General features: G+C 38.0%; 1 protein-coding gene across 1 annotated transcript in view; it reads left to right on the top strand.

Annotated features, from left to right (window-relative positions):
• KCTD8 (potassium channel tetramerization domain containing 8) overlaps window positions 1–16,894 on the top strand; it is a 94,191-nt gene extending 77,297 nt beyond the window's left edge. Inside the window, exon 2 of the mRNA XM_048304882.1 lies at window positions 15,575–16,894. Coding sequence (XP_048160839.1) covers window positions 15,575–16,035 — 461 coding nt within the window. The 3' untranslated portion in view covers window positions 16,036–16,894. The remainder of the gene's footprint in view (window positions 1–15,574) is intronic.
• The last annotated feature ends 725 nt before the right edge of the window (window positions 16,895–17,619 follow it).

Genomic DNA, 17,619 nt, shown 5'->3' with positions numbered 1-17,619 from the left:
GGACAGTGTAGCAAGAGAGGAGTATTTTGATCCTGGGTTCCTTTCTGGGGAATACTAAAAATGAGAAGGGCTCAGATAGCCGTCTCCCTGATTAATCACTGTACAGATTGCACTTGGAAATCTGTCACTGAAGTTACATTGTTCGCCCCTGCCAATCCTAATGCACATACAGTGGTCTTTTTGGTCACCTCTGGATGGTGACAGAAAAGAAGCACCACCTCAACTGTTATCACAAACAGATTTCAGTTTGGTTGGCTGTGTTGTTTCACTGTTTTTCAAGGAGAATTCATTTAATTAATTCAGCCTCTAGAATTTTTATCTGTTCCTGGGTTTATGTCATATAGTCACAATACTATATGTATGCATATATAATATTTCACCATACAAATGATTTAGAATCTATTTTGCTTTTTGCAGAGGAAAAATGAGGTGTTTTGTGCAGAGTGAATTCATTACCCCTTACATATTGAGTAATTTTTTAAAATTTAAATATATACCATATAAATAATTTTTGTTTTTTGCATGTATGTTCATATTTTCTGTAGCTATTTACTTTGAGTGAATGCTTTGAATTATTCCATTAGGGTGATCTAGGAATTTGAATCTAAAAAAAGTGAGTTGTTGTTATTATTGGCATGTGTTTACATGGTTTAGAATGGAATGCCCCATACATTTAATTTTGCATTACTTTATTTTTCATGTACCACACCATAATGATAAAATAGGTGAATGACACTGCTATAGTTGAAATGTAAGTCTGAAATATGCTTCATGCTGCACACACTGAAGTGAGAAAGATCTCACTGATAACCAGCATTGTTACTTACAAGTAAGAAAGCTTTCAGCGAACGTTTCTGGTCTTTTCACAGAATTCTTGCAGATTGAGAACTTTCTGTTATCCCAGGGACCAGCAAGGAAAGGCATAAACTATACAAATATGATCTTGAGTATATTCTGAATTGCTTTGCTTTTAGTGCTTGAACCCTTAGGGTAGTTGACTTTGGACTCTTGCCCAGTTCATATATTCACTGCTAGTTCTTGGTAACCGAAGGTTACTGAGTATGCATTTGCCATTGTTTTGCACTTGCTTATTGCCTGTTATCATTCAGTATCAGGTAAGCCTTCCAAGGTGGCTGATGTCTGAAATATTTCTTTAACATGAGACTTTCTCTAAGGCCAAAGCCAGTGCATGGTATTTTGACAACTTTCTACAAGCATGTCGTATACACATTATGTAAAGTCACATTAACATTAATTTATTTTGTATGCCAGTAGGAAAGAAGAAATTTGAAAGAGCTGGAAGGAAGAAATTAAAATTTCCTATTTTCTTTAAAGCAACTGGCAGACTTTTTAATTGACAAAGAAAAGTCATCTGAGATGATACTAGACAAAAGCAAAGAAAAATTATCGAGGACAAATGTTAGTGTAGTATTTGAAATTGAATGGGGAAGCAAGCCACAAAGGTGATGGTTGATCCTGTCTTTTTTTATTGTTTGTTTTTTTTCCTCTTGCTCATGCTGTTAGAACAAAGCAACTGAGCCCACTGACAATCCCCAAAGAGGAGAGTTTTTACCAATAATTTATGAATAAACTGTCCTTCAAAGAAACTATCAAAGCAAATATTCCTGAAGCTCCATGTTAGTCACTCTCCCTCTGCTTTAACTCATGCTGGAGCTTGTAAGAGAGAAGCAGTGATTTTGGAAGTGACTGAATTCCTGAAGTTCCACTGAAATATGTTTCTGACTGGTAGACCTTATTTGAGATGGCAATTTTTACATTCCATGTATCCTTTTATTGAAAGTAAACTGTATTTGATGAGGGCATTATTAAGTCAATATATTTAACGTGTGTGTGTGTCAGAAGAAGGCGAGTAAGTGCTTCATGCATGTTTCAAATTGCCGTAAGCCATCACTGAGAAGTGCACTCCTTTCCCTTGAATACGTTTTCCCATCCCTCACTCCAGTGTCTGCTGTTCTGGCATAAACATTTATGTGGCCACATAGGGAGCCACATCTGACAGCTGAGAATTTAAAATGGATTTAGGAAAAAAGAAATGTGAGTGTTTCAAAGAAGGGTGTTGCTTATCTGAGTGGAAAGTGATTCAGCTTCACGTTGCCTAGAAGTCTGATAAGGGCTTTGCCAAACACAGACCTGGTGGCTAAAAGACTATTTCACACTTGAGCAGATGCCCAACCAATATTAATATTTACAAAGCAGAATGCAGCAGCCAGTAATGTGGTTGACTGCAGACTGAAATGCCTGATTGACTAACAGATAAATATGTTCTTAGAAGAAAGGGGAAGGTGAGAAAGGGGAATGATAATAATGGGCAACCTCAGAGGGACCCCCAGGGAATGGGGGGCTGTATCAGGGATAAACAGGGATATAGAAGTCGGTATCCTTCCCCAGCCCAGCAGCTACTTTCTCTGAATGTTATCTGAGGATACCAAATAGAATAGGAAATAGAACTGAGACTTAACCCACAGGTTAAGCATTTATAGTCTGTCCTGTGAATCATGGTAGGGAGATGCATTTGGGATGTGTTTCTGTAATGTGAAGATGGAGTGATTGTCTCTTTTTTGTCACTTCTGCCCTTATAGAGCTTTTGCAAGTATGCTATTAGCTTTTAATCTTTTTTTTTTTTTTTTCATTTTTATAACACAAGCCTGCATTTGAGGTGATTTCAAGAAAATGTTTAAGAAAGAACAGCTTAAAAACACTGAACGTTCTGGACATTTTGATTCTCTGGTACTGTCCAGTGTCCTGGATGTTGAAAGACTATGAAGGTACCTCTGCTTTTAGCTACAAGGGCTAGAGTAGAAGCTGGAAGATGGATCTGTGATAAGGAACTCTCTTCCAGTGCTCAGCATTAATGAAGTAAACTTTCTGCCAGCACTAGTTAGGGGAAAGAAGCACCATAGTCTTGAGGGAGTTTCCAAGGGCAATATGATCAAATATCCTGCCTTTGATCATTCCCCTAACTCCTTTTTGGGATATATTGAGAGTATCACTAGGTAAGTCTTACTGACTTTCAAAGGCCAAATTTATAATTTGGTGGAGTTTAATATCAATTAACTATTTCTTTTAGGGAAAATACTGCATCTAATAGGTAACTAATAAGCATTTTTCATGGTCAGAACAAAATATTTTAGCTCTTAATTGAGAACCACTCAAAAATAATGAGTCAAAAAAGACAAGATCAGAGCTGAGCATGAACCGACTCTACAGTTTATAAATGAATGACAAGCACATCTGCCAGATGTTGCCAAGATGTTACTGAAATAAAGCAGTTGGGGCTATTCACTGTAACAAGTAAAGTTATGAAAGAAGCATGCTTTTTATAAAAGCTGTACTCATTTGTCATGTATACAAATGCATTCAGTTCTGAGATTCCCCTTCAAGCATCAAAATTATTTTAAGTACCTACATTTTCAGATTTTGAGCAAGGTAAAAATATTTCTATAGGTGGAGAGAGAAAATAATCAACCATTCTACATGTAAAATATTTTTAGATCAAATTACTTTCATTTTGAAATGACAAAATCACTCAGTCATACTGCTACAAGTATAATGTTTTTATTTTATTGCTATTACTCTGCTGTTAGAGGAGAATGATATAGCACATGACTACCACTGAAGAATGTGATGATTTACCGAGAACTTAACATGGAGAGTGTGAAGCATCTGGTTGATTCTGGAAGTTTGTGTTGCCTGCTGGGAAATTGTCAGGTGACTTTACAGTATTCCTTTAGCTGGGATAGACTTTTAAATGTTTCTTCTAGGATTTTGCAGAAGATTGTGCAATCTGATTGTTAAACAGTGCTCTCTTCAGGGGTAAACAGGAGCTTTGACATCTTTGGCTGCAAAATATTGACCTAGTGATATAACCCAGAAATGGATAAATCTGTCATGCATAATACTTGGTGGGTGGATATTGGCAGTATTGGTGGTTTTCTGACTGAATCTTTTGCTACAGATTCAGCTTGTATCTTATCTATTCCAAACTTTTCTATGCCAAACTTTTCATTTTCTTCTATGTCCAGCAGTGCATTAATGTCATAGCCATCTCTAACTTCACAAAGAAAAATACCATCTTCAGTATTGGACTCTGCAGTTGGATATGAAAAGTAGTGGTCCTTCCTGTCATCTTTAGCTTATCTGCCTAGAAAAGACCAGAATTTTCAGATTAATATATTTAATAAAAAGCTGTGGTCACTTCATTGGTTTTACTGGAATCCAATTGCCTATGTCAGAATTTCCCTGTCTCTCTCCTATTTAAGTACTGTTTGGCCTAGCACAAAACTCAACTGGAAAAGTAACATATGAAAGAATGTGGGTTGGTAATTTGTTCAAAACAAGATTCAGGTGAAATATCAAATGAATTCAAGCTGGGCACAGATGATTTATTATTCACAGATGATTATATGTCATTCCATATAACAAAAATAGTTCCCTATGTATATATATAAATTAGTCTTTTAATGTCATGAATAATGTTAGTATTTAAAATACAGCTTGACTGGAAAAGAGCAATGAAATTTTCCTCATTGATTTATGTCACTCATTCTACTGCACCCTTTCTAGAAGTTAGTTTAACATCAGGTGGAAGTAAATGTGACAGTAAAATATTTTTATGTTGTTGTGTTCTTTTTTGTCTTTTGAGACAAAGCACTTCTCACTTACAAGCATGTGGCCCTAATCTGAAAGATGAATTGGTTCATTCACTTCAAGTACCACATAACCATTCACACACCATCAAGCTTAACACCATTAAAGGGTAATTTCCCCTGTGGGAACTATGCCCAATACAGATGCCATCACTACACAGTGTCTTTTTATCTTTCCATGGCAGGTAAGGAGATTTAAATAAGTCTTCATCAAGAGTGCAATCACAGACATATTCTTCCTATTGAAATATCCATGAAATAGAAAATAAACACTCCTAATAATCTTAGTACTCCAAAACATTGCCAAGAAGACTTCAGTGTACAGTTCACACTTTGAAATTTTGTGTTGAAATCAAAGCATGTGAGATGCCTCATGGGCTTGGCAGTAGAGGGCAGGAAATATTGTGGGATAATTTGCATGTCCTATTAAATTCTGAATGTAGTAAAACAGTTCCAAGTAATCAAGGAGTATATTTTGCCTTCATCTCTTATAATCATCATTTCTTTTTCATTTTCTCATAATTTCTTTAGTTTATTATTATGGGTTCTATATTCTATCAAACTTGATAATTAAGTCTGTGGTGAGATTTTCTTTAGAACATAATATTCAAGTGTTTTTCCTCAAATATTTGGGGACTAAAGTTTTATCTGCAGTAATTTTGCCTGGTTTCATCTAAAGATGAATTGTCTAGGGATGCCAATAAAAATATGCTTTCTGGGTAAAGTACTGAAAAGTTATCGAAATCTTTTTTTAAATTTTTTCTTTAAGAACAGACGGTATTTTTTAACCTTATTTTCACCATTAAATTGCTTTTCCTCTTAGGTCTTATTTTCATTCTGACTAGAATGAACAGGATTTATTTTTTAATTAATTTTGTGTAACTTAAGGTCACAGACCATGTTGTCTTTGACTTAAATGGGGTCAACATTTATGTCTAAAACTTTTAAAAAAATTGTTTTCAGGTTTGGACTCACAGCTCAGAATCATCTTATTAGTGAAGCCAAACCAATTTACGTGCCCTGTAGATATGAAGTTTTTCCAGAGCATAGGGCATGTTTACAAAAGTGTTTTGATAAAATATGAGTAACCTAAGTGCCATTCATGTCAGGGAAGCCCTGCTGAGATTTGCAAGCCCCTCTGTGGCAGTCACGTTTGCAAGCCAACATGCTTGGCTTTCTTAAATCACATAAAATTCAGGTTCTGCTCAAAGTATGGAAGTTGACATGTCAACAATGCTGGCCTTTTACCCCAGAGTTCAGGACTTAGCACAGTAATAAGTCAAAGCCTCACAGATACTAATTCTCCCTTATGCCTGCGGGAAGTTAGGTTACTTCTTCCAAATGAATATTTTACCCTGAAGAAATTGAAAGTGAAAGGGACATTTTTTGGGGGGTTTTTGAAGCTATTCTAATTTGCATTGACTATGGTCAAGGCTCAGCTGGGTCAAAAAACATGAAAGTGTGAGCATTTGGCTATCCATAGCAATGCATTACTCATCCCAAAGGAGGAAGAAAATAGGAAAGGCTGAATTTCAGTCCTCCTTTCTCAAAAATACTCTGCTATTATATACTAAGCATTCTTTGGATCAAGACTTTAATTCAAGAGGTGGTTTGAAATTTTGTACCAGATGAAACCCAAATTGGAAACTGAATGTTTTTTTTTTTTTTTTACTTGAAGCAATTTGAAGCCACATAGCACAAGGACTCCTACACAAAATTTTATTCCACAGAAATTTCTGTGCTGAACTCTTCAGTTTTTCCCATAAGTGCAAGCTGTCTAGAGCAGAGCTTGTCAAGAGCACTTAGATATTTCTCACATTATATACTCAGTTATTAGTGTTGTTTGTTTGGTACGTTCATAATGGAAGAAATTCATCCATGGCCAGAGGGACAGCCATGGACTTCACTCCACTTAATTCACGTGTAGGCCTGCATATTAGCCTTAAAATTGACATTTAATGGGACATGACCTTCCTTCTCCCCTCCTCTTCCATCCCCCAGAACTAATTTAGATGTAAATTTTGATAACTAAAATTAGTAGTAAAGTTTCCTTGACAAACTGTATGGAGTTAAATCCGCATAAACTCTCACTGCTAGGTCCAAGCAATTGATTTTGTACTGCATTAAATAGGACGGAGTGCAGCAGTCAGGAAGCACCTTGTGAATTTGCCAGCCATAAAGGTACAGTTTTAAGCCACAGCTCTAGTGGTAAGAGTCAAGCTGAATCCTGTGCAGGTATTGAAGTGAATTCATGTGTCAAGCTGAGCTCTTAAGAACAGGATTTTCTTCTAAAACTGGAAATACCATTAATATGCCACTGAAAATGTCAGGGGTTTAGAGCTATCCTTTCAGATCTCTTAAAAGTAATCTTTTTTATAAATAAAGTGAAATTAGACATAAAAGGTAATCATTTACCGTTGAAGTGTGATATTAAGTACTCAAACTTATGGTAATGAAAGTGTTCCCACAGTAGCCGTAATCTGTCATCAGATTTCACAGGTGACTTTTCTCTAAGATTTCAGTTTAGTGTAACACTTCCAGTCTTGGTGAAAGGTAATAAAAAACCTAGATATATTAGACGAGTAAGTCATCAGTGTGAGATTTGATGAGTACTTTTTTCTGTGATTGTATATTAATTATAGTTAATTTTACTTAGATTCTAAAGATTAAATCATAAAACACAATATGTTTCATCTTACTTTCACTCTGTCTTTGAGGTAATTTTGAGATAGCAGGTGGAGGAGAAGTTCATTCAGGATTTTAACCTATCTGTGTTCCAGACTAAAGGTCCTGTGTAGCCCCTAAAAATAAGGACTTTTCACTATGTGAAAGAGTGTGGAAAAAATTGCTTTTAAGTAAAGTCAAGGACAAATCACAAATTGCAAAAATTATGAATCAAACTGCAAATAATATTGTTGAATTAGATGTAATTCTTTGTGCAGATACAAATAAAAATAACTTTTGTTCTCATTGCTGTTATGTTCCTGAGCCATCCAATATAGTATCAGTTTAAAACCCTCCTGTTTTCATTTTATATTAAATCAACTAGAAAAATGAAATTTATTTAGTTTCAGTACTTGACATCATAATTTTGTTAACAAATTTGCTTCAATTTTTTGAAGATGTTTTTGAAAGAAAAAATGTTTTTAAAGATGTTTGTTGAAGTTCTCAATAAATATAAAGTATTTACAAAAAGTTTTTGTTTATGCAAGAGTTAGTTTTGTTTATGGCTATATAATTTCAAAGGAATTGATTTAATTAATTGCGTTATTTCATTAATTCAATAGACTGTATCAAGAAGATCTGAGTTTAAGTACATTTGAAGAAATAGGAAAGTGTGAAGATAAAATACCCTGAAGAACTTTGTTTTCACTAAAATTACATCACCGAAAGACTCAAGATTTTGGGTTTGTTGGCTTGATATTTTAATTGGTTTAGGTTTTTACTTAAATCAGCAAACAGGCTTTATTTTATAGTGCTAGCAAGGGAATTGATAAAACTCAAATCAGTTCACTTCTTTTATGCATATGTTATGAAACAACAGTACAAGATAGCATCTTTTCAGCAGATTTCATCTTTCTTGATTGAGATGGTACATACTGAACACATATAAAGTGTTGGTTATGGTTTTTTCCCAAATGCCTGTTTTTATATCAGCTTCAACTCTTATCTACATGTGTTGCATCCAGCTATAGCCATTGTACTCCAGAGCTAAGATTTTCCATTATTCATTTCAACACAGTAGTTACTAAAATAGCTAACTGCAGCAATCTATGCATATGTTCACAACTTCTTTTACATTCTGCAGTAAAAATAAACTGAATTATAAACAAAAAAAATTATCTTTGAAATGCTGTAGGAAAAAAGTAGCTGAGTGAGGAAGTTAATTCATGCATCTCACATGTGCATACAGGAAACCAGGTATTTGACCGAAGAAAGAGGAGAATCATAAAGAATGATTTGGGTTGAGAGGGACCTTTAAAGGCCATCTAGTCCAAGCCCACCCTGCAATGAGCAGTGACATCTTCAACTACATAAAATTGCTCAGAGTCCCATCCAGCCTGACCTTGAATGTTTCCAGGGATGGGGCATGGAGAGGTGGTGCAATTCAAAATTATACAAGGTAGAAAAGGGTTACAACCATCGCAGGTCACTGGGCCTGATGGTGTTCCTGTAAAAGGCAGTATATATGCAAAAAATCATAGTCATGTTAGACAATATCTCCATTGTAAGCCCCCCCTACAGTCTCCCTTTCCTAATCCCACCTTTCCCTTTTACCCTATGTCCTATTACCCCCAGTGTATTCCCAATCCGTTTTTTCATCCATGGTTTCCCTCACAAAACCATGCTTTTGCCAATTGTTTCCCCAAAAATCCCTTTCCAATGCCGAGTGGGGGATGAAAAGGGGGAGGGAAGAAGTTAAACCCTCTCCTGCCTCAGTTTCCCCACAAAGCATGCTCAGAGAATTCTGTCTCCCTTCTGTCAGCCCTAAGATGTTCCACAGAATCTGTTTAGACATTTAAAGGCTCAGGAGGGTGGCTTGTTTTGTTTTGAAACTGTTCTTGTTATGTTTATCCAGTTGTTTTCATTCTCCTTTTATTAAAATAAAACGGGTGAGGTGTTGGGGTCCCTCCCCCGCCGTGTAGCCCTGGGAGAGGGGCCCTGAGGGCACAGACACGGGGTTTCCCTGCCCCTGCTCAGCCTCGTTCCCATTGGTTGGTTTGTGTTCCCTGCGCGGGCAGAAGGACCCTTGGTCCCGTGACTGGAACAGTTCCTGGGCAGAGCTCCGGCCATGCGGCTGGAGAAATAAACATCTCTGAAACATCTAGCAAGAATCTGTCTGTCCATACATATTTCCTTTCCACGGGACTCCTGGTTTGATATATGCGTGTTGCAGTATCCCCACTGCAACAGGGGCATCCACCACCTCTCTGGGCAACCTGTTCCAGTGCCGTATCACCCTCATTGCAAAAAACTTTCTTCCTTATATCTAGTCTAAATTTACCCTCTTTTAGTTTAAAATAGTTATTCCTTGTCCTATTGCAACAGGCCCTGCTAAAAAGCCTCTCCTCATCTTTCTTGTAGTTCCTTTTGGACTGGAAGGCTGCAGAACCTTCAGTTCTCTAGGCTGAACTAACTCCCTCAGCCTGACTTCCTAGGAGAGGTGCTCCATCCCTCTGATCATCCTTGAGCCCTCCTCTGGACTTGCTCTAACAGGTCAATGTTCTTCCTGTGCTGGGGACCCCAGAGCTGGGTGCAGCACTGCAGGTGGGGTCTCACCAGAGCAGAGCAGAGGGGCAGAATCCCCTCCCTGGCCTTGCTGCCCATGGTGCTCTGGATGCAGCCCAGGATACGATTGACTTTCTGAGCTACAAGCATGTTAAGATCCAATGAGAGATGCCTCTGCCTGAATTAAGATGCACATGAGTCCATACCAAAGTCAATAATACAGATTTTATTTAACAGTAAATGTGAGGTAGAGAGATAGAAATAAATAGAAAAGAGACGGGGAGGAGAGAGAGAGATCAAGCAGAAGATAGTCACCACCCATGGATCCAGCATCATCCTGTTGGTCCTTCTTCAACCTGGACTTCTTGGTGGTGAGGGTCCCAAGGTGGTTAAAAACTTTTTAGTGTCACAGCAGCAGGAACAGTAACACAAGTAATCATACAGCATCCAGTAGCTATCCCAACCCGTAAAATGTAAATCCAATTGCAATCAGAGCGCACATTGCCAGGTCATGTCCAGCCTCTCATCCACCAGCATCCCCAAGTCCTTCTCAGCAGAGCTGGTTGTGATCTGTTCATCCTCCATCCTGTGTTGGTACTGGAGGTTGCCCAGACCCAGGTGGAGTACCTTGCACTTGACCTTGTTAAACTTCATGGGATTTCCATGGGCCCTCCTCTAGGACTTGTCCAGGTCCCTCAGGATGGTGTCCCATCCCTCAGGCATGTCAGCTGCAGCACTCAGCTTGGTGCCATCTGCAAATTTGCTGAGAGTGCACTCGATTAATCTATGAATCTTCTATTTCATCTTCATCTGTGTCATTGATGAAGACATTAAACAGGTCTGGTCCCAGTAGACCCTAGAGGGACACCACTTGTCACTGATGCCCATCTGAATATTGAACAATTGACCCCCACCTCTTCACCCTCTGGATGGAACCATCCAACCAATGCCTTATCCATCAAACAGTCCACCCATCAAATCCATCTCTCTCCAATTTAGAGGGAAGGATGCTGTGAAAAACCACGTCAAAGGCCTAAGAGAACTCCAGATAGGTGACATCCATGGCTCTTACCATGTCCACTGATATAGTCACTGCACCATAAAAGGCCCCTAGGTTTGTGAGGCAGGATTTGCTCTTGGTGCAGCCAAGTTATGGAGCACTCAGGTTAATTGGATTTGAATATGATTTCTTTTGTTTTAAGGCTGTTGTACTAATATTTAAGAAAATAAGTGTATACAAAAATTCAAATATAGACAAGTAGAATATCATTATTTTTTGCTTTTAATGTTTCCAGTGTAGTATTTTTCTCTGATGCAGGAGGTAGAGCTAAAAGAATCTTCAAATAGTTATTCAGACTGTGCTTTATGAATATCTGCAGCAATTTATGTAAATACATGGTTACAATTTTCAGCCAACAGTTTGTGGTCACTGGATGGTTTGCCGTGGTGTTTGGCATGTTCTTTTGCTGACTGGAGCTCTGTTGCTTTGTTATTGTTTGATCAGGAATTCAGAGAGAATTTGTTCTGGTTTCTGTTTTGGTTGTCATGACTGATAAAAGCAATTTTCACTTCAGAGAATTAAGTTTATAAGTTTCTAGATAATTTTCCATGCATATTTTCTACTGATTGAAAGGGATTCTTTTAGTTGTCGGTTCTCTCCTGTTGGGTAAAATCTGTGCCAAGAGCAACACAGATGAGGAATAAGTACAGTCAAAGTAAATGTAATATGCCTTCCTGATTAGAGAAATATCTTTGACATATTCTTTCGAGTCTACTAGACTTGGGAGTCTAGTAGGTACCTGTGCTGGTTTTGGCTGGGGTAGAGCTAATTTTCCTCTCAGTGGCTTGAACTGTGTTTTGGATTTGTGCTTTGTTATCAACAGGGTTGATAACACAGAGATGTTTTTGTTATTGCTGAGCAGGGCTTACACAGAGCCAAGGCCTTTTCTGCTTTTCATGCAGCCAGGCTGCTGAGGAACTTGGGTTGCATAGGAGACTAGGAGGAGACACAGCCAAGACAGGTGACCCCAACTGACCAAACAGATATTCCAGACCATGTGACATCATGCTCTGTATATAAAGTGGGTGGAAGAAGGAGGAAGAGGGGGGACATTGGGAGTGATGGTATTTGTCTTCCCAAGTCACTGTTACATGCAATGGGGTCCTGCTTTCCTGGAGATTCTTGAACACCTGCCTGCCCATAGGGAACAGGGAATTAATTCCTTGTTTTGCTTCACTTGTGTGTGCAGCTTTTGCTTTCCCTATTAAACTGCCTTTATCTCAACCCATGAGTTCTCTGGCTTTTTCCTTTCTGATTCTCTCCCGGATCCTGCTTGTGGGGGAGTGAGCAAGTGGCTTCGTGGTACTTGATTGCTGGCTGGGGTTAAACCATGACACCACCATACTTAAGGTGATGAGTAAGCCCAGGTAAAGGGCTAGCTCACTTTCTATATTTCTATGAGAGTTGCAGCCACATAAGAGCATTAAAGGAAAAAGAATTTGGAAGTTCAATGTCTACTGGAACTGCCTGGAGGAGAAGTGCTACCTGGGGGCTATTTGGAGAGCTGGGCAGTGGAGAAGGCAACTGGCCATATCTTTGCAGAGGAAAATAATTTGGATAGGACCAAAATGCAGTGACTCACTTCAGCCTCTCTGAGCTGGGGAATCAGCAGGTGATGGAGGTCCTGGAGCAGGCACGAGCATGAGAGACCGGTTGTAAGTCAGTGATGTTTTTTAGTGTTACATGTGGACTTGGCAGTGTCAGGTTAACAATTAGACTTGATGATCTTAAAGGTTTTTTCCAACCTAAATATGATTCTATGTGCACAGTGGAGCAAATATACTTTCTCTGAGTTTTTAAGAACTATTCTGCACTCCTGGAAAATAAGTAGTTTCATGTAGACTGAACTACTTAAATGTCTTTAAGGTATTCTGGAATGGCTGAGGAGGTACAGTGGAGAGTGTGGCAGCACAGAGGGCAATAAGGAGATGTTTTCTGAATTAGAAATTTAGCTAAATTTGTCTGATAATCCCTGATGTTGAAAATTAAACAAATATTTTGTAGATCTTTTTCTATATATTTTAAAATTCTACTGGGTTTCAGCAGGCAGAAAATACTGTAAGGAAAACCTCTCCTGTAGCAGAACTGTTGCATCTGTTAATAACATACTACTGAGAAAGCAGTGCAGAGGCATATAAAGAATTCTTTGTGAGGGAGGATTTGTTAATTTGTAAAAGGAAAGGTGTGGGAGAAACTTGTGTTTCGATTAAAGTCATTGTGAATTTAGGCAATTCAGTGGAGCATACAGAACTCAGTGCTGTGAAGTACTGAACCTCAGGGCTGTAATCCAAAAAAGCATTTAATATCTGCCTATTGTCATGCTCCTGAATAATCTTATAGCAGGAAATGGATCTTTTTATATTCTTGAAGGTGTATTTCAGTGGGATTTTTTGAAATAGATCCTTAGTACATTGCGGGTTTGAGCCCATGAGAAGCAAGGAGTACCAATAAAGAGCTAAGTACAAAGTAACCAACAAGAAATAACATCTTGATATATGAAGTTGCAGCAAAAAAAATGGGCAGGAAAGAGACTTGAAGACTACTGAGTATTGCTAACAATAAGCTTTAGTTTCTTAGTCTTAGAGTGAGTTGTTATATTTGAAGAAGCCAAGATTGTAAACTAGATTAGATATTGATGTTAATCATGTTACTGAAAATCAGAGTAACAATACTGAAATCACTGTCTGATTAACTACTCAGTTTTCTAATTGCATGCTGCAAGGCCAGAGTAGTTCCATAATGCCAGCTGACTCTCAATTTAGCATATTCATATAATCATTTGAGGTATGAAATGAAATGCCAGATACAACAATAGAAGGAAGGCATGTAAATTTATTTAAGAAGGTGATCATATTTCTGAAAGAGAAAGAGGAGGGAAATCGCTGCAGCCATGTGTTAAATATTTGGGTTGAATATAATGAAGTAGAAAATTGCTTGTGTTTTTCACTCCGCATAATGTAAGTACAAGCCTGTAGGATTGTTGTCTCTCTTTGGCTCTTGATTATTCATGGGTTTCTCTAGATGGACTATAGAAATAGGACACAGCATCCTGGGATGCTGGCTAAAACAAAAGCAAAGCATTGTTGAATGCTGCTTTTGTTAGACTAATCTTTATTTTCCTCTGTGTATTGCTTTGGTTTCCCCCCTCCCCCATCTCATAAAATATTGTAATCTTCTTAGGTTCCTTTGAGTCAAAGAACTGCACTGTCAAAAAGACCACTGGAGTGTTCATATTCCTTCTGCATTCTTTGTAATTGTAATTGCATTTCTAATTTGTAATTCTGAACAACACAATGCTAAGTGAATCAAAAATCTTACAACTCTGTCCCAATGACTCAAGGTAGAGCTGTCATACCCTGAGTTTTGTTACTGGCAAAGGCTGTTAACTGATGCTGGTGGTGTCTGGATAAACTGTAAAGATAATCTAGTTTTCATAAGATATTTAGATACCTAACCTGTTTGAACACTTTCAGGATTTGTAGCAAACACACAACTGCCACTGAATCCCCACTTTACATTTTCATTGAGATCCTTAAATATCGTTGAAATTTTTCCCTTTGGTCCAATCCAACATCCCTTGAGCTCCGTAGATATTTCTGTCATCTTTAGATAGTGTCCTAAATTAAGATTGTGGTGTTTGTATGATGTCAGCATAGTATCATTTCACTTCACAGCTGGAGTTTTGAAATAAGGCTTCAAAACTGAAAATGTTTGTACAGATTTAGTGGCTACCACTTAATTTTCACATTCATATTCTGCTTAAGACTTCAAAGCAAAAATGATATATGGAGGGAATAAGAGCCTAGATCTGATTTTCAGGCGTGTGAATTGCTGAGCAGTGCCTGCCAAGAGGCTGGTGGGCCTCTCCCCCTGCAATGGCAGAATGCCTCTTTACCCATAACTTCATAACCTCCTTTTCCCTGCCAGCCTGTGTGGTAGGAGGTGTACAGCTGAATTCTGAGCCTGCATCAAGGCAAGTCTGGGGTAACAACTGACAGTAAGAAGGGTGGTGAAATCACTACAGGATAAAAAAACCCAAAACTGTAAAGACTCTGTAGTGAGAAATCTCTCTGTTATCCTAGGTTTAATACTCCTTTTTCTGTCCAGGGCTTCTGCAGAATTGACATCTGCAGATGCCAATATCAGTAGACTGTTCAGGGAAGGTGAATTAAGAGCTTCCAAAAAAATTAAAATCTAAGCCCTGAAATATTTTTATTCAAGTGGAGAGCTTTCAAATTGTACAGTAGTATTTCCTTTATACAACAAAATCTTATTTATCATAATAAACTTCTTGCAGTGTAATAGCAAGCTAGCTCATTTAAACTTGCGTGCAAGGATTTGCAGTGCAGCTAATCTGTGAGCATTATGCATGTTTCCTTACCTGGATTCTCAGGCAGGCAGTGAAGTTACTCTTGCTGTAAACATATTTAGGAGTGGGAATTCTGAGGACCAGACCTTCAATTTGTGTACCAGTTGTGTATAGCTTTTTTGCCTACAAGGAAATGACACCAACTTTTGTCAGCTGAGACTATGAATCACATTTTTCTAATGGTGTCTGATCAGTTTTCTGTGTAAAGCAGTGCTTGCTTAATACTTTTTCTCTCCTGCCTTATATTAGGGCCCCCCCAGCGAACTGTTTCCCCCAAACAAGACCATGAAGAAAGGAAGCACGACAAAGTCTTGGACAAGGGCAGTGAAAGTGGGACTTCCTGTAACGAGTTGTCCACCTCAAGCTGTGACAGCCACTCGGAAGCGAGCACCCCTCAAGAAAATGCCACCAGCACTCAGCCATCCACAGCTCACCAGCCAAATACTCTGACTTTGGATCGTCCGTCTAAGAAGGCCCCAGTGCAGTGGATGCCACCACCAGACAAACGCAGGAACAGTGAACTCTTTCAAACTCTCATTAGCAAGTCCAGAGAAACAAATCTTTCCAAAAAGAAGGTGTGTGAGAAGCTGAGTGTTGAGGAAGAAATGAGAAAATGTATTCAAGATTTTAAAAAAATCCACATTCCAGATTACTTTCCAGAGCGCAAACGTCCCTGGCAGTCTGAACTGTTACAGAAATATGGGTTATAGTAATCAACTCTTTCCTGACATATCTCTGGAGCATTTGATGTTTATTACATTGCCGCTAACTTACTGATGTCCTCCTCCTGGCCGACTCTGCCACCAGAGCTATTCCTGCTGCTTATTTCTTTCTGTGAACAGTGGATGTTGGATAGTACATGTTTTTCTTTAAAAAATATATATAAAAAGATAGAAACTTAAAAAATGCAAAAAGTGTCTCATCTAAACCACTTCATAATAGCAAAGAAAATAAGTGCATGGTCAAGAAAGATGGTTTTCAAACCTTAGTCAGTTGAGCTTCATTATTGTTTTGGAACTTAACAGATAAAAATCTCAATCATCAGTTAACACCTCATTTTATGTCACCATTAAAAATGACTCAGACTTGCTAAGGACAAAGAGAAACAGGGTTTAAAATTCAGTTGAACTGGTTTTGGAACTAATTCCCAACATTCTCTCAATGTTAATGCAATAAAGCAAATACCTATTTTGCATGAGCACAATGTTACAAATAAATCACACAAGAACAAGAGGTTGTCTGTTGCTTGGAGAATTACTTGTTTGATACCGAGCCTATAAACGTAAAATGTCTAAGGGATTGAATTTACTTTGTTCTGGATCTGTGATTTTTTTGTGTGTACAGTGTTCTGTATGTAAGGATGGTGTAAATATGCCTTATATAGTTTTATTATTGCACCAACAACGTTCATCTATTAGTGCTTGTCAGGATTATTTCTGTGAAATGCAAATTTATGGCAGATTGTGAAAACTGGTTTGATGGTCTGAAAGTTTTTGTTATGTTAGTAGCTAAAAATGGAGAAAAATAAAAGAGACTTTAATGTATTTATTAAAAGAACCATCTGGTAGATTTTCTTGGCTGTTGTTATCTCCTCTCCTTTTTAAATAGAATCAAGCAAGTTTTTACTTTTTGTTCAATATTTTCATAACTACTCTGCTGGAAAACAAAACAAAACAAAACAAAAAACATATTTGAAGAGTGGGAAGAAATATTCAGGGTAGTGCCATTTAATTGGAACTGCCATACAGACTCTAAGAGAAAGAGACTTACACTAGGAAGCAGCAGGGGATGAACTAAAAAATTGAGTGGTTTTACAAACAGAGCGGAAAGCAGTTCCAATTTGACAAGTTCACAAAAAGCAGCTTAGAAATAGAAGATTTAAAATACCACAGCAGAGTGTGCTACATTTACAAATGAAAAGTTTCTGTGAATAGTCAGCTCTGTATGGCAAACCTGTTAGCCCAGATACGGGAAAATAAATTCCTTTCTCATAACAGGAACACCAAGAAGACAACTGTGGTTCAGACAGCTATAGCTGAAATGGGTAAGGCCTGCTGGCATTCACAAAAGAGCTGCTGAGTTCTTACAGACTTGAAATTATTGCTGTGAGCACACAAATGCACACGTACACTGTTGGGGAAGATGAAACAGGAAAGCCTTGGAAATATGATTGCCTGACAAAAGATTTTGGGAATATGAAAACTACAGGCAACATCGAAATGAAAGCCACTTTTGAAATACCAGGTCTTAGTTACTGAACAACTAGAAAACAATGGTATGGCCGACTGAAGTAA

This window comes from Corvus hawaiiensis, chromosome 5 (genome assembly GCF_020740725.1).
Source record: "Corvus hawaiiensis isolate bCorHaw1 chromosome 5, bCorHaw1.pri.cur, whole genome shotgun sequence".
NCBI lineage: Eukaryota > Metazoa > Chordata > Aves > Passeriformes > Corvidae > Corvus > Corvus hawaiiensis.
Note: the sequence above shows the minus strand (reverse complement) of the source record. Positions and strands in the feature narration are given on the sequence as shown.